Source organism: Astatotilapia calliptera, chromosome 11 (assembly GCF_964374335.1).
Source record: "Astatotilapia calliptera chromosome 11, fAstCal68.1, whole genome shotgun sequence".
In the NCBI taxonomy this organism is placed as follows: domain Eukaryota; kingdom Metazoa; phylum Chordata; class Actinopteri; order Cichliformes; family Cichlidae; genus Astatotilapia; species Astatotilapia calliptera.
This window is the reverse complement of record NC_137432.1, coordinates 23,806,666-23,824,059: the sequence shown is the minus strand read 5'-3', so window position 1 is coordinate 23,824,059 and position 17,394 is coordinate 23,806,666. Positions and strand designations below refer to the sequence as shown.

At 41.2% G+C, this 17,394-nt stretch overlaps 1 protein-coding gene and 1 long non-coding RNA gene across 4 annotated transcripts in view; one reads left to right on the top strand and one right to left on the bottom strand.

The window, feature by feature from the left end:
* The window catches only part of LOC145431932 (uncharacterized), a 45,502-nt gene extending 45,066 nt beyond the window's left edge, over window positions 1-436 (bottom strand). The window contains exon 1 of one of the 2 annotated variants that reach the window (XR_013912255.1): window positions 204-436. This is a non-coding gene — a long non-coding RNA (uncharacterized LOC145431932). The remainder of the gene's footprint in view (window positions 1-203) is intronic. The other variant, XR_013912256.1, reaches the window with a different exon arrangement.
* A 3,975-nt stretch (window positions 437-4,411) lies between these two features.
* Window positions 4,412-17,289, top strand: mboat7 (membrane bound O-acyltransferase domain containing 7). Of its 2 annotated transcripts, none has more exons than XM_026184208.2 (9): window positions 4,412-4,660; window positions 8,293-8,372; window positions 9,409-9,538; window positions 9,784-9,910; window positions 10,008-10,164; window positions 10,574-10,769; window positions 11,804-11,956; window positions 12,084-12,260; window positions 14,414-17,289. In XM_026184208.2, exons 2-9 carry the CDS (start codon window positions 8,297-8,299, stop codon window positions 14,823-14,825), a joined length of 1,428 nt encoding a protein of 475 aa, XP_026039993.2. In that variant the 5' UTR covers window positions 4,412-4,660; window positions 8,293-8,296; the 3' UTR covers window positions 14,826-17,289. The 2 variants fall into 2 exon arrangements, with proteins under 2 accessions (XP_026039993.2, XP_026039992.2); XM_026184207.2 differs by having other exon boundaries at window positions 8,290-8,372.
* The last annotated feature ends 105 nt before the right edge of the window (window positions 17,290-17,394 follow it).

Here is a 17,394-nt window from a genome sequence, read left to right as displayed (position 1 = left end):
CCATGACAGCCTTACACAGGTAGCCAGCAGCTATGACCAGCACTACTTGTGCAGTTAATAAAAGGACAGGTAATGTTTGTCGCGCTGTTGCACACACAGCACGCTCGTTTGTCAGTTGCAACAAGACAGCTTACCAACGTGTACGTAATAAGATAATACTCCTGGGTGCTACACACTACAGTGTACGCTGTACACCTACTTACTGGTTTTGTGGCATCAGTCTGTATGGAAGAAATATAGTAAGTCTGTGTCTCTGAGTTAACTTGTGTTTCTCCTGCAGCTCCGGACCGCAAAAAATGTGCGTGCTCTTTGTGAGCTCGTTCCCGGCTCGTAACCAGCGCGTTCTGCCGTCAAGGGCGATCATTGGTTAAATGTGATCATGTGACTGATGTACGGTGGCCCCTAGAGACAAAGCACGTACAAACTCCAAAACACATGCAAACTCCAAAACACTTGCAAACTAAAGAACACACGCAAACTCCAAAACACGTACAAACTCCAAAACACTTGCAAAATCCAAAACACTTGCAAAACCCAAAACACGTACAAACTCCAAAACACTTGCAAAACCCAAAACACTTGCAAACTAAAAAACACATGCAAATTCCAAAACACGTACAAATTCCAAAACACTTGCAAAATCCAAAACACTTGCAAACTAAAAAACACATGCAAATTCCAAAACACGTATAAACTCCAAAACACTTGCAAACTAAAAAACACATGCAAATTCCAAAACACTTGCAAACTAAAAAACACATGCAAATTCCAAAACACGTACAAAATCCAAAACACTTGCAAACTAAAAAACACATGCAAATTCCAAAACACGTACAAAATCCAAAACACTTGCAAACTAAAAAACACATGCAAATTCCAAAACACGTACAAACTCCAAAACACGTACAAACTCCAAAACACTTGCAAAACCCAAAACACGTACAAACTCCAAAACACTTGCAAACTCAAAAACACATGCAAATTCCAAAACACAACGGAAGTGCTCCAGGACGCTAGGGGCAGTGTTGAGCTCGATTTGCAAAATAAAGTTTGTCTGTATGGGACGGTCTAGTCTCCGTCGCGCTTCCCAGGTTGCCTAGCAACCGTGATACTAACCGCTGGAAACGTGTCATACAACTTGGTTTGACAGAAATGAGGGAGAACATATTTTGTTCATTTGTTTGTTTGTTTCTACATGAGCTTTGTGTGATTTGATAAGTATCTGAGGCTGAGACCACAGGACAGTAAAACATGATTTTTGGGCTTCATTTCTGTACTGAACAGTCATTTCAAGATTAATTAGTAAATAAGAATTAGCTGATGTTGTTCATGAGACTAAAGTCATATCACTTTGGTAATGTAAATATAATATGGCCAATATTCTAGTTATTATATTAATCATTATTAGCTATTACAGCAGTGAACATGAACTCTGTGTCAAATACTGAGCTTCAGTACAGATTCAAGTTGCAGTTATTTATATGTCTTATCACCTTAAATCTTCACTCAAAGACAAGTATCTTTGACAGTGCATATATAGGTGTATCATATATAAGAGACAAATGTTGTTCCTTCATGCTGGCATTACTAAATTTGGCTCATTGCTTACATATATTTATAAAAAGAAAATGTACAAGCTGTGATAACTGTTTCTGATAAAATGAAGAGTAGACTGATATATGAAATATTCCTTTATTGGGTGAGAAAATCAGACCATGTCATAACTGCTTTAAGTCATACAGAATAGATATCAGAGCCTTAAACAGGCTGGCTTCTGCTAAATGGGTCAAACTGGGCAGAAAGTAAACAAACACATAACATCCTTACAGAATATGATGTAACACTATAGATCAACTTAGCTCAGAATATATAAAGCATATAAACAATTACAGCAATATGATGCAACAAACACAGCAGTGCTACTGATCCAAAATACTCAAAGCTTCATAGAACTGAAACAAACATTTGTTTTTAGCTCCATTCTGCTGCTGATACATACTTTAGGTTTCTGAATATTACACTTGTTGCTGGCTTTCATAGTGTGTAACTTGAAGGCCCTGAGTACTTTCTCCCACACTGAAAACACTGGAATGATAAAATTATTTGAACATTACCTAATAAGACTGATTCAGGACAGACAATTAGTTATTTTAAACTTTTCTAGCAGTCCTTCACAAACAGGGAACAGTCTGTCTATTCTCTCCATCTGTCAGCTGCTGCTGGCTCTTCCTCCTCCTCTTCCTCACACACTGTTGAGTTTGTCCTGGTGGATCATCAGGGGTGCAAAGCCTCACAGATGATGTGCAGCAGTGGGTCCCTCAGTCTGTCCTCACTCTGGACACTTGCAGTCGTCACACATAGAAATCAAATGTGTGATAAGCTGCAGGATTCAAACACAAGTGTGACTTATAAACACATGTTCATATTTTTATTACACAATCAGAGAGAAAGAAACAGAGAGAGTGCAGGACAGACAGACAGGTGACAGTCTCAGGTGTATACACTGCTACAAAACAGCACAAAAGAAGGAGGATTTAGTGTTTGTGTTATTACGAAACAAGAGGAGTTCCCAGATGGTACAGTGGACACATGTGTGACTCCTGTGATTAAGGCATCTTTCTTTCAGCTTAACGAGTGAACCTTCAGCTCGTTCAAACACACGTTAAAGTCCGTTTGGCTCGACACCACCGAACAGAGGCAGCAATATAACACAGCTAACATTAACAGTGCAGTGAATCCTGCTTGTGCTGTGATATTCAGGACTGCAAACCGAGCAGCATCACTGACTTTCAGCTTGTTGTGTTTGTGGATATATGACTGACTTTAATTATCCACAAAATCATCACAATCTCTGTAAGATTAAGGTCGACTATATATATTTTTTTAAAGTAAAGGCTTTAAAACCAAGTTAATTCTGAAAGTACAGACATGACTAATGTCACATAACTTTCCCGACATGTGGCCAACAATAATGTTTTAATGTTCTTCATTAAAAAAATATTTGCGCATAAATAAGTGACATAATATTCAGTACTTACTTCTGAAAGTTTACACTTCCTCCGCTCCGCTTCCACCGTTTTTTTTCGGCAAAATTATCCACACCACCACCGCACTATGAAGTCTGGGATATGTTGGGCCATGAAGGCTACACCGACCCATCCTTAAAATTCAGGGAAATTATGGACGCATTTGAGGGCCGCATTTCGAGCAGCCTTTGAATTGGGAAAGCCTTCTCTTGTCGCTGTGACGTAATCGGCCTTAAAATGCGGCCTTTAAGGCTGCAAACCCCAAATCCGGTCATTGGTACTTCCTGGCTTGTGTAGTTACTAGGTAACAAAAGCTCAACACTGCCCCTAGCGTCCTGGAGCACTTCCGTTGTGTTTTGGAATTTGCATGTGTTTTTGAGTTTGCAAGTGTTTTGGAATTTGTACGTGTTTTGGATTTTGCAAGTGTTTTGGAATTTGTACGTGTTTTGGATTTTGCAAGTGTTTTGGAATTTGTACGTGTTTTGGATTTTGCAAGTGTTTTGGAATTTGCATGTGTTTTGGAGTTTGTACGTGCTTTGTCTCTAGGGGCCACCGTAAGAAAATAATATTAAATACATTCTAACAACAGCTGATCAAGCTTAAACGTGATGCTGTTGTTTAACGCGACATCCGCTGGTTTCTTCTTTCTGGCGCAAAGTGGGTGATAAACAAACGAGAGAGAAAAGCCGATCAGCTGATCATTGATCAGTTTCATGATTGAAGTAGCAACAGGAGAGGGAGGGAGAGAGAATGAGAGAAGAAGAGGCAGCTGTGCACCGTAAAGACACAGAAAAACTCCAGCTTTGTGTCTTTTTCATTGTAGCTGAAGTCCGGGACAAACTGTATTCATATTCAGCTCAATACCAAATATTGAGTAATATTTTCTCTGAATACGAGACGATTCCGTTTTTCTCTACTAACTAACCTTGTGAATAAAATAAAAGTTCACTATCAGTAACTTCATAGCACCTACCCAGCTGTATAGAAACTCCGTCATGCTAGCTAGTACGCAGTATGAGTTATTGTAACTGAATGACACAAAGCTGTGGGTTTGTTTTTATTTTCAATATCGCACACACCGTACTACACTGCATACTGTAATTACTGTACTTTTAATTTCTGAAAAAAAAAATACTCTAAAGCTTCTTTTAATGTTTCAAAGTCTATTTGGACAATTTGGAAATGACAACCATTAACTGGGGTATAAAAATATGCATTTCAAGGTTCACGTCCATTGCTCGACAGTTTTCAGTAAAATACAGTGAGCCACAGCGTTAAATGCAGATAATATGGAAATGAATCGTTTTAGACTGACATCCAATCCGCACCCCTGCCGTTAAAGTGATAATGGTACAATCCGAGCGCTTGTTTAGCTCAGTTGTTGAAAAGGCTGACTGTAAAGGTGCAGGTTCGAGTCCCCAGTCGAGGCTGTTTATTCCCCGTCTTCTTCCATTTTCATTTCTGTCGCTAATAAAATAATATAATTTAAAATAAAATTTTAAAAAAATGGTATAATCTATCTCTGACGCATCGCTCGTCAACCAGGAAGTGAAAACTGATCCGGTGTTAAAGTGTGAATGGCTAGTTAGGTGTGTTACCAGTCTTCAAACGGACAGGTATCCCGCTGTATAAATGTAAGTAACAGTGTCTACTGCTCTAACGGTGTTCAATCCAATATGAAACATTAATGTGGACTGATAGTTTTGCTTTCTGTCTCCTTCCTGCCTGTTAACGGTTGTGGAGCCGTGGCTTAAACTCCTGTTACGTGGGTTTTATGCGTAATCTTGTGTTTTTAACCCAGTTTATTCAGTCAAGCAGCACCGCACACACAGTGCTGTTACTACTCACTACAACACTGCACCTATCTTGTTGAAGGTGTGCATACTGATGGTAACTGACAGCAGCCACGTTTTAACCCCGGAATATAATCGACAGTGGTTTCCACACTAATAAAAAGAGAAGTGTGCTCTTGCACAAGGGGCTCTTCTTGTCTTGTCACCGGAAGTTACCTTAACATGGATAATTTCTCCTTCACGTAGAGCAGATTTTCTTTGGTTTTTTCTAACCATGTGAGGGGTGTTACAGACGACTCTGTGTTCTCACAAGGGTTCGCGGATGTGTACAGATGATGTTAAAATGGCTTTTTATCGTTATTATTATTTTAGACCCTAGTGTGTTCCTGTGCAGCACATTTGTGGAGAATATAAAAAGTATATAAAAAATGAAAAAGCTGGGATATTCAAACAATATGTGGACTGTCCCACCAGGGGAGAGAAAACTTTAGACTTACTGTATGCTAACGTCAAGGATGCATACAGCTCCTCCTCCCTCCCCCCACTTGGTAGGTCAGATCATAACCTGATTCACCTCACCCCCCGCTATGTGCCAATTGTGAGGAGGGAACCTGTGACCACCAGGACTGTTAGGAGGTGGTCAGAGGAGGCAATAGCGGAACTACAGGGCTGTTTCGAGGTGACCCTGTGAGCCTCACGCCGAGGACATCAATGGGCTTACTGAGTGTATCACAGACTACATAACTTTCTGCACCGACTCCATTGTTCCAGCTCAGACTGTTCATTGTTACCCAAATAACAAGCCGTGGGTGACTAAGGACATCAAAGCCCTCCTCAACAACAAGAAGAGGGCTTTCAGAGGGGGCAACAAAGAGGAGGTGAGGAAGGTCCAGGTGTTACTAAAGGACAAGATCAGAGAGGCTAAGGACAATTACAGGAGGAAGCTGGAGTGGAAACTCCAGCAGAACAGCATGAGAGAGGTGTGGAGGGGCATGAAGACCATCACTGGATTCAGGCCAACCAACAGCAGGGGAGCTGAGGGAGGTGAGAATAGAGCCGACGAGTTGAATCTGTTTTTCAATAGATTCGACACCACAGTGTCTGCTCCCACCCCCACAACCTCACCTGCAGTCAGCCTGGAATCCAGAGCCACACCACTGTGCCAGCCTCTCTCTTCACATGTTGCCTCCTGTGAGATTCCTGACACCCCTCCCCCACCCATCACCTTCACTCAATACCAGGTTGAGATGCAAATGAGGAGACTTCACTCAGGCAAGTCTGCTGGACCAGACGGAGTGAGTCCCCTTGTCCTCAAGGCCTGTGCCCCCCAGCTGTGTGGAGTCTTTCATAAACTGTTTATGCTGAGTCTGAGTCTGCAGAGGGTCCCGGTGATGTGGAAGACATCATGCCTCGTCCCTGTACCAAAGACGCCTCGTCCCAGTGGCCCCCAGGATTACAGGCCCGTGGCACTGACCTCCCACATCATGAAGACCCTGGAAAGGCTCATCCTGGACCAGCTGCGACCCATAGTAAGACCACATCTGGATCCCCTTCAGTTCGCTTATCAGCCTCGTCTCGGAACAGAGGACGCCATCATCTACCTGCTCAATCGTGTCTACACCCATCTGGACCAGCCGGCGAGCACTGTGAGGGTCATGTTTTTTGACTTTTCCAGTGCTTTCAACACCATCAGGCCGACCCTCCTGGGTGATAAGTTAGCAGCGATGCAGGTGGATGCTTCTCTGGTGTCCTGGATTGTTGATTACCTGACAGGAAGACCACAATATGTACGTCTCCCACAGTGTGTGTCTGACAAGGTGATCAGCAACACAGGGGCACCACAGGGGACTGTCCTCTCCCCCTTCCTCTTCACCCTCTACACCACAGACTTCAGCCACTGCACAGAGACATGCCATCTTCAGAAGTTTTCTGATGACTCTGCGGTGGTTGGATGCATCAGCAGGGATGATGAGACAGAGTACCGGGCTGTGGTCGACTCCTTTGTCACGTGGTGTGAGCAGAATCATCTGCAGCTCAACGTGGCAAAGACCAAGGAACTGATCGTGGACTTCAGGAAGACCAGGAAACACTTGACCCCTGTTTCAATCCAGGGGGTCAGTGTTGACATTGTGGAGGACTATAAATACCTTGGAGTACACATTGACAATAAACTGGACTGGGCTAAAAACACCACAGCACTTTACAGGAAGGGCCAGAGTCGTCTCTATTTTTTGAGGCGACTGAGGTCCTTCAACATCTGCCAGAAAATGCTGAGGATTTTCTATGAGTCTGTGGTGGCCAGTGCGATCCTCTATGCTGTTGCATGCTGGGGGAGCAGGCTGAGGGTCGCAGATGCCAACAGACTTAATAAACTGATCCGTAAGGCCAGCAATGTTGTGGGGATGGAGCTGGACTCCCTCAAGGTGGTGTCGGAGAGGCGGATGCTGTCCAAGATAAAGACAATGTTGGATAACACCTCCCACCCACTCCATGACATGTTGGTCAGTCACAGGAGCTCGTTCAGTGAGAGACTGAGATTACCGAAAAGCACCACTGAACGACACAGGAAATCATTCCTGCCTGTGGCCATCTCCCTGTACAACACATCCACTTAACACACTGTTTGCTGCTACAACTACACATGTTTCTTTTCCAAATATTTATTTATAAGTGACTTATGTATGTATGTATGTATGTATATATATGTATATATTGTACTATTCTTAGTTAGCGTATTGTCTGTCTTGTCTTAATGTTGGTTTAAAATGGAGCACTGTAACAAAAAATAATTTCCCCCAGGGATCAATAAAGTATTCTGATTCTGATTCTGATTCTGATATAAAGATTCAGGCATTCAGGCTGGATAAGTGTGGGCTCAATGTTTGTAACTATTCATTTTTATTCAAATGGATAAACTATTACTGTGCTGAATTTCGATATAAACTATGGGAGACTAGAAGGGCTGTTAGGATTACATTTTGAGCTGACGCAAAGTATACCAGTGCATATGGCACCACAACCGCTGAAGTTCAAATTCAGCAAACCTAATAATTGCTGGCGAGATAATTTTACACAAGCACAAGTGATTTGTTGTTACTAAAATGCAGAAAATAAATCTGTCCTTCAAATGGTGTTTAGAGGAGGTTGTAGTATTTCTTGTGTACTTTAGGCTCCTTTCCTACACCTGCATCTACAGCTAAACAACACTTGTTTAGACTTCCTGTTGCTAGCCACTCTGGCCTCAGTGGTCTGTTTGTGTAATTCACTGCACTGTGGCGGCCCTTAGAAATATCCCTCACTCTCAGCACACAAACTTTATTTCTGAGTATTTGCATGGAGTGTTTCTCTCATGCTTTACTTTGCATGTGGGTTGCATTATAAAAGTGTGTGTGTGTGTGTGTGTGTGTGTGTGTGTGTGTGTGTGTGTGTGTGTGTGTGTGTGTGTGTGTGTGTGTGTGTGTGTGTGTCAGCAGAGCAATGTCTCCTGATGAGCTGGTGTACCTGGGAGTCCTTGCTGCTTCCATCCCTGTTGGATTCCTCTTCCGGTACCTCAGTGAGTATTTCGATCAAATTATGAACACATTCATACATAATTTATATATTTATTTTTATCTAATGCTGTTTGCTGGTGATTGTTATACTATGAGATGAAAAACTGACACAACCATAATTTACTATTTAAATGCAAAAGGGGAAAAAAAGTCTTATTTTGAGAGTTGTGATTATTCAAATAAGTCCAGATTGCATACACGATACTTGGTTAGTAAAGGGTTAAAACGGGACGAATTATGTTGATTTTCAGTGCTCTGTAAGTGCTCGGGGAAAAAATACTGGCACATCGGATCTTGATGAATAAAATCATGAAGCTAAAAATCTTCAGTGATGCACATTGTGCAATTCATTGGAAACAAAACAACATAACAACAGTTAGTGGGGGGGGAGTCAGTCCTTTGAAGACTGGATTCAAAGTCACACCAAAAGTCCATGTTAACAAACAGCACTGAAGTTACAGCAGCACAGAAGTGTGTGACACTTTGTAACAGGAAATCGTATGCATTCAGCTGGTTCTGCAGAAAACATTTTAATGATTTTATTTTTGGTTGTATTCTGCTGCAGAGTCTGCTTTACACTGCTGGTGTGTGATCAGTTAAATTTGTAGACCGTTTATCAGCAAGGATATTGATCAATCAGTATAAGTTGAATAATAAAGTGAAGGGACTTTCACGTCTCCTGGAATCAATAAATGATGTTTGCCCCAAAGGCAATCTTTACCTTAGCTTGAATATGTGAAAGGACGACCACATATTCAGGATAAACACATGGAAATCACAAAAAATGCTCATGTTTATATTTTGCATGGCTTTCTCTTTAAAGGTTTTCACTAATTAACTGATGATTTTATTTTTATTTTCAATTTGCATAAAAAAAATTACATTTCTCCACCTTTTATCAACGGGGGCTGACAGCAGTGGGTGGGAATCAACAGACTTATATAACATTATATTTTTCCTGCTGTGTCAGGCACTTTTCCTGCCCCACGGTAGACACTTGTAGGTGGCTTCCACTCTGCAATTTTTCTGTCACTTCAGGTCCACCTGTGAAGCAGGGTGCAGCTCTTCTTCTCGGCCTGTCCATCACTATCGCCACCTGCCACATCCACACACTCCACTCCCTGGTGACCGTGATCGGAACATGGATTATTATCAAGAGCAGTTGGAGGTGAGGAACGAACATCCATGCATTTCAGACTTATTTTACTTTGTATCACACAAACTGTTGTCTGTGAATTCACCTGTAAATTTCTCAAATATAGCAGCTGATCTAGAGTGTAGAAATAGTTAAAAAAATAAATAGAAATAAAAACCTGTAAGCTTTAATTTCAGCCAGAAAGTGAAGATCACAGCATGCAACAGGACTCCATGTACATGTAGTCTCACTCCTAACTATATATGTCTGTTTACAAGGCACGCCCCAGCGCTGAGCCTCAGCTGGACCTTTCTCTACCTCCTCTTCTTCCGCCTGGTCACTAAGTTTGGTCTGCCATCACCAACACCTTTCGCCAACGCCGTCCAGCTACTTCTCACGCTCAAGGTATGGAAAGTTAAAAACACTCAAGTGGAGAAATCAGTTTAAAATTATACTGCAGTGTATTTCAAATTCATGCATCCTTATCTTACTGTTTATGTAGATGGTGAGTCTGGCCAATGAGGTGCGCAGCTTCCACGTGGAGAAGAAGAAAGACGTGAGCTCCTTTGCAAAGTCCCCCGTCGTTGGCGGTCTGTCGCAGGAGCCTTCCATCTACGACATTTTGTCATATAGTTACTGTTATGTCGGTATAATGACGGGTAAATAACTTGTCTTAAATGTTCAGAAAAAAGGAAATTCTGATCTTACATGAACTGTTTTTAGCTGTAAATTGTAATTAAGTGTTGGTGTTCATTTGCTTTTGCATGAATTTTAACTGTTGTCTCTCTTTGTCTCGCTTTCTGCTACTTGTCCAATATTGTGAGTCCATGCTTTTTTTTTAGTATTATTTCTATTTCTAACAGTTTTCATAAATCTCTACTCTATTTTTGTTCTCTCACTTCCTTTTCCTACTCAACTGCACCCTGTGTTGTTTTTTTTTTTTGAACCACACTGCCCTCTAATGTTCCTCTCTATACCTTGCATCATCCTGATTGCCCAATTTTTGTCTGTCACTGTCTTCTCAATCCTGCATTTATCCCTCTGTCTCATCTCTTCATGTCCTTAAAGGCCCTTTCTTCCGCTTCCAAACATACATTGACTGGGTGAGGCAGCCGAGCCCGCTGGCCCTCCCCGGTTTGACGCCATGCCTGCAGCGCTTGAAGCCGGTTCCTGTCTATGGCGCTCTGTTCCTGGCTGTCAACTCTGTCTTTCCGCTGGCCTACGTTCGTACCGAGGACTTCTTGGATCAAAACGTTTTCTATAGGTATTGTGACAAAGAATCAGCACAACAGCAATACGCTTTTGGAAATTAATAGGAGTTATAGATTAATTATATTTTGTCATATTATCACTGGAGACTTGTTTAAGTTTTTTTTTATCAGTGATTAAAAGTAGACTAAAGTAAGACAACTGTAAACAAAGCAATTTTTAAAAAATTCTATTAGAAGAATTCATTAGAATGATTTTACTCAAAAATAACATTTATACTCAGTTGCCACTTTATTAGGTACATCTACAGTGTATCGTGAAGTCGTCATGTTCAAGACACCAGTTTCAGTTGATTTTAGCTTTTTGACGTGGTGGAAGCAGCCATCAGAAAATGGGTACACTGTTGTCATGAAGGGATACACATGGTCAGGAACAATACTCTGGTAGACGGTGATTTTTAAATGATGCTCTGTTGGTACTAAAGGGCCCAACGTGTGCCACGCCATTACACCACCCCTGCCAGTCTGAAACCAGTGGCACCCAGTGTGGTCTTCCACTGCTGTAGCCCATCTGCTTCGAAGTTAAATGTGTTGTGTGTTTAGCGATGCCCTTGTGCATACCTTGCTTGTAACAATGGTTATTTGAGTTACTGTTGACTTCCTATCAGCTCAAATTGAATTGGCCATTTTCACACAGAGAACTGATGCTTGCTTGATATTTTCTCTTCTTCAGACCATTCTCTGTAAACTCTGGAGAAGGGTGTGTGGAGAAAATGCCAACAGATCAGAAGTTTGTGAAGTTTGTCCAAGAGTCACTTGGACCACTGTTCTTCCTCATTCTGATGCTCTGTTTGAACTTGAGCAGGTCGTCTTGATCATGTCTACGGGTTTAAATGCAATGAGTTGCCACCGTGTGATTGTCTGATTTGATATTAACAAGCAGCTGAACAGGTGTACTTAATAAAGTAACTGTATATATATCAAAACGTAATTAACTCTTCAGTAAAGGGCACTGAATAGATTTGTCACATCTTATTTGTTTCTTAGGACAAAGGTGCATGATACACTCTGTCTTTGCTTTCATCCTCAGGATGTTCTACATGGTAGCAATATTCTTCGTATTTAGAATGCGTTTCTATTCAGCGTGGTGCGGCGCTGAGGCTGGCTGTATCAGTGCTGGCCTGGGCTGCTATCCAGAAAAGGCTCTTTCTAAACCTGGAGGAGGACCTACTGTCGACTACAGGTACATAATCACAGGAATAGCAAGCATATAAAAAGAGGATGCATCTGTGTACATAAACGAATATTCTAAAAGTGTAGGGGTTTCATATTTTTGGTGTTAAATGCTGGTTTCTTTTCCTTCTCTCCAGTCCTGATCCCACCACGGAGGAGAAATATGACTTCAAAACCATCCAGAACATCGACTGTTACAACACTGACTTCTGTGTGAAGGTCCGACATGGCATGCGTTACTGGAATATGACAGTGCAGTGGTGGCTGCATCACTACATCTACCCCAACGCCCCCTTCAAAGCCTACACACTCAGGTATATGAAGCAGGTTCTACTTATTCTACAGTAAGAGATCCCTGTGTGGTGTATATGGGACCTGTGCAATAAGTTCTAATGTTAGGAGGTACATGTGAGAGGTGGCAGCAGTCTTCTTTAATATTCTGTTTATATTCAGCAGGGATGCCAGTGAAGCTTCATATCTTATACAGAAGTAATAAGTCCTAAATGCAGTGCTGTTGTTGGCTAATAAACATTACAAGGCAACAGTAAAATTCCAAACTCAGTACGTGGGGAAAAACGTAACTACCTGGATTTAAATAAGCAAATAAGTAACAGCCATGCACTGAATAACTGCTTCAGGGTATTGAAACCTAACTGACGACATGAGTAGCTTCTCTCTCTCTCTCTCTTTTTTTTTTTTTTTTTTAAAACAACCACATCAGAAGACATATCTCATGCTGTGTAAATGATATTATTCATTTACAGAGGTGTCAAATTATTGGCCGGCATCAAGCAAAGAAAACTACTAAGGAGATTACTGAAACTATTAAAAACTGTCCAACGCATTAGTGAAACCTGGAAGGAAAGTGGTGTCTCATCTTCCTCAAAGAGGAAATGTGGTCAGAAACCACTTAAACTTTTTACCCAAAAGCTTTACCCACTGAAAACTGACTAGGGGTAACCCTCAAAGCTCAACTGAGTCATAGGTCATATTTCAGACATGCTTATATAAAAAAATAGCTGGGTGTACAGATTAGTAAAATCCCAGAACCAGTTTTAACTGGTGCCAAAACACATGTTTATTTATATGTACTGAGGTGTCAAAACCTGTCAATAAGTGTGCTAGGGAGACTGTCAAATGTTGTCTTTATGGAGGAAAGAATAAAAAAAAACACTTTTTTTTTCCTCTTTTCATTTATGAGTGAGGCTAATTGGGAAGGAAATGTTTAGTAAGGAGCATCCAAGATTGGATTCTGGGGCGATGGAAAAAGATCATGTGGTCCAAGTGCAGATTTAACCTGCTCCAGAGTGATGAAAGCATCGGGGTGAGGTGAATGAAGCGATGCACCTATCATGCCTATTATGTACTGTGCAACCCCGTGAGGGCAGTGTTATGATCTGGGGTTGCTTCAGTAAGCCAGATCTAGGCTCAGCAACATTAGGTGGCCAGAAACAATGAGGTCAGGTGACCCGATCAGGCTCAAATGTGAAAGAGTGTTTAAGGGAGCATGAGGCTTCATTTCCACTCATGGGAGTGAGTCTGAGTCTCTTATCATCAAAACAAGATGTTGGTGAAAAGTTGATGCAACTTTGTCTGGAAATCATAAATGTTATGACATCACGTACATGCATGAAAATATGAAAGCTAAACGTCGTCCAAAAGATGATTGAGTGTCTCCCCCCCCCATTTTATTATTAATAACAAATGTCCCATCTTTTCTCTTACTATCTTCTTTCTTAACTGGCTTATGTTTCCAAGTGTCTCTGTCGCTGCCGCACATGCACATTTTTAAAAAAATGTGTCTCATTTGCACAATGATGAGACATAACAGAAAAGAAAAGCTTGACACTTCAGTTTGTAGCAAACATGACTCACTCAGTAGTGGATTCTTTTTATTTATTTATTTATTTAAATAGCCTCTTCCCAGCAAAGCGTTCTGTTCTCCAGGTGTGTGTGTGTGTGTGTGTGTGTGTGTGTGTGTGTGTGTGTGTGTGTGTGTGTGTGTGTGTGTGTGTGTGTGTGTGTGTGTGTGTGTGTGTGTGTGTGTGTGTGTGTGTGTGTGTGTGTGTGTGTGTGTGTGTGTGTCAAAAATAAACTACACTGCCTGCTACAAAGAGAGTACACAGTGTTCATTGTGATAAAAGAACATGTCAGCCAGTGCCACGACGCAGCTCACATGTTTTTGTGGAAGTTTATAGCACACAGAATCATGAATATTCTGATGCATATTAATAATGTGGGTAAAAAAAAAAAAAGCAGGTTTGTGTTTTGTTTTCTTACAAATACACTTACCGCAGACTTTAAATATCCCATTTATGTAAATGTGTGGGTCAAACCTTTTACAATTCTTCCTTTTTTGCACTTAAACCACCCTTATCCCGCCTCACGATCTTAACACCTCTAACAACTGAGGACAGAAACTCACCTCGTGTTTGGTGTGCCTCTCTCCTGTGTCTGTACCTCTCAGGGCTGGCTGGACCATGTTCATCAGTGCTTACTGGCACGGACTGCACCCTGGCTACTACCTCTCTTTCCTCACCATCCCCCTTTGCATCGCAGCAGAGTCTGCCATGGAGGCTTCTGTCCGAGCTAAACTGGGTCCACGTGGGCAGAACATCTTCGACTGGGTTCACTGGTTCTTGAAAATGAGGGCCTACGACTACATGTGCATGGGCTTCGTGTTGCTGAACGCCACTGACACCATCAACTACTGGATGTCGATCTACTTCATCATGCATGTCATTGCTGTTTGCTGTATACTAGTGGGCAGGGTCTTAAAGGGAGGGAAGAAGGAAGGGAGGAGAGGGGACAAAGAAGAGAAAAGAGAGGGCGAGAAGATAGATAATGATAAAAACAAAAGTGGAGAAAAAACAGACTGAAAGGAGGTGCAAGGAAATAAAAACTGGTTAGATCATTTTTGGGAGAGGAGGAGGAGGTTGCTGCAAGAGCAGAATTTCAAACGCTGGTTTCACCAACACTTATCTTCCTAACAAGAAAGCTCACACAGGTCCAAGAGAAAAGTTCAAATCTTGTTTAGTTAAAAAACAAAAATAAAAGTACATTTCATATAAACATATTCATACAAATGCTGTGAACAGCGGAAGAGGAATCCTCGAGCGCTGTGAAGGCTTTTAGAGTGTGAGTGGCAGCTGGTCTGTAAACGGTTACAGTGCAGCAGATATCGTAACATTACTGAGGAATCTTTCACACGTGGATACAAACGCCTAAACTTCACAAACTCCTTCTGTTTCTCTTTTGATAAAGCCTGTTAGCAGTTTCAACATTATTTTTTGACATGAAATCAATCTGAGAAACCCTTTTTGCTGGCGTAGAACTCGACTTTGAAAGTGCAGGATCCCAGTAGTAGTATCATATAAGGAAAGCTACTTTTGGCTACTCCCTTATTCGTGAGAGGTCACCACAGCAGGTGTCTGATTGGTGTTTTGTTTTTTTTATACCGGGTTGCCTTTCTGATGCAACCAAACCACAATTTGTACCATACATCCTTTGTTTTTCTTGTTCTTCAAAATATTGTACCAACAGGTGTATAGGATTGCAGTAGTGGTAGAGGTAGATTCTGGGTGGACTCCTTGCACTCCTCACTTACACAACCACCATCTATGAGTCCACGACCCTGGCTGGGCCAGGTGTAAAGTAGGTCGTCTAGTATTAGAAATGTCTGGAGACTCGATCTCCAGCTCCTCCAGTCCACACGTTGACAAGATACTGAGCATAGATGCATCCATCTACGATTCCAGATCTAAACGTGAAATGCTTACAAGGTTACCTTTACCTCTTGCAGTTAAACCTATTACTATAAGAGCAACGAGTACCTCGGACACAGATGATTGACTAAATCTGTTTCTGTATGTAGCAAAACTAACGTAGGTAAATATTCATACTTACTAACTGTGTCTGTAAGACATGGGAGTGGTTTCAGTCCCCTTAGTATCCATATGTTGTTGTTATAAGTGTGTTACTGCAATTATCTTTCAAGTAAAATGTTGAAAATGTGTGGTTTTAAAAAGAAAAAGAAAAAAAGACGGCCGTTTCCTCACCTGGAAGTGATGGATAATACCAGTGGTGCATGGGGTTTTTTTAAGTTAAGGGCACTAAAAGGAGCAAACACCCAGATTTCAGTGCTTGTATTCACATCTGAAAGATTCTTACCATTACCTGCTGCACTAGTAATCCACTCCTGTCACCTGTATGGTGGTCTTGATAGTATTTCATGAGGTATAAGCAGTCTTGAATTGTATTTCTAATCAAACGAGGTGCATGTCATGTTGAGATCCTGGCTACAGCCTATATTAGAATGATGAATGACTAGTTTTATGATGGAGATAACCTAATGAGTGTGTCATTAGTTCAGCTATTTTGGTCTGTTTGATAAGAATTGACCTTTTGTATTCCTGCCTAATTAAATTAGGACCTCATTAACTGTTTTAGGTAATATGTTATATGTGTATATATATGTTATATACACACATGCACACACTGTATGTTCTGTTATTTTTGTATGCCAAACATTACTGTGTCCTAAATTTTAATCCTCTAAATTCCTTTTTTTTTCTTTTATCTTTTTTGCATTAGTTCCCCTCACTGTTCTGCTTATAGATGTAAGCAGTTTAGATCATATCAGGAGCATCTCCACTGCATGCTGTTGTATCCAGGGAAAGGTGTGCCATGTAAATGATAACAATAGTCCGTTCACTGCCAAAATGTCTGTACTGCCATCGTGTAACATTCTGGGTAGGGACCAAACATTTAATGTGAAGACTTACAATTTTCTATAAGCTGCCAGTGTTTGTCATTGAAAACAGCACAGCTAGGATTGGGGGATATTGTCAATAAAGCTCCTAAAATAAATTCAGGAGCCAATCTCAGCTGACTGCAAGAGGTGGGGAACACCCTGAGCATGTCTCAACTGTTAATTCTCTTTAAGGCAGCGATGATGTTTTAGAGAGGCCATATTTTCATTTTTTGTGATACAAACATTTCTGTAACATTAATGTAAAACTGTTTGATCTCCTCAGTGCACTTCAGCAGAAAGTTAATACATGATGTTATTGAGTTATTGCCATTCCCTCACTGTTAGTTCGCACTGTATGGTCTTGAGGTTATTATTTGTGGGGGGGGTTTGTTTTTGCGCCGGCTGTAACGTTCCCTGATTTGTAACAGTGTTGAAAGTGCAATACATTTCAGCATTTCCTCTGTGAAGATTTAGTTTGTTATAAAGGTCATATTAAAGCCTCTGCAAAGCATTGGGACGCAGTGCTTTCTCTAGGTAAATGTTTGTTAACGACATCCTGTTATTAAAAACCTTTTGTTGCTTTTGTTGTACACAGCAGCGTGTTGTATTTCATTTCCTGGCATCCCTGTCCACTGTTAAAATGCATTAATTTCCTCCCCTCTCCTGTAAAGTCAAAGACATTTATGATTTTAGCA

What these genes read in the sequence shown, in the direction of transcription:
- mboat7 (XM_026184208.2), top strand. Translation starts at nt 8,297, where the DNA reads ATGTCTCCTGATGAGCTGGTGTACCTGGGAGTCCTTGCTGCTTCCATC. An exon ending in ATTCCTCTTCCGGTACCTCA is followed by an intron (nt 8,373 to 9,408) that starts GTGAGTATTTCG and finishes CTGTCACTTCAG; the next exon opens with GTCCACCTGTGAAGCAGGGT. An exon ending in AGCTACTTCTCACGCTCAAG is followed by an intron (nt 9,911 to 10,007) that starts GTATGGAAAGTT and finishes CTGTTTATGTAG; the next exon opens with ATGGTGAGTCTGGCCAATGA.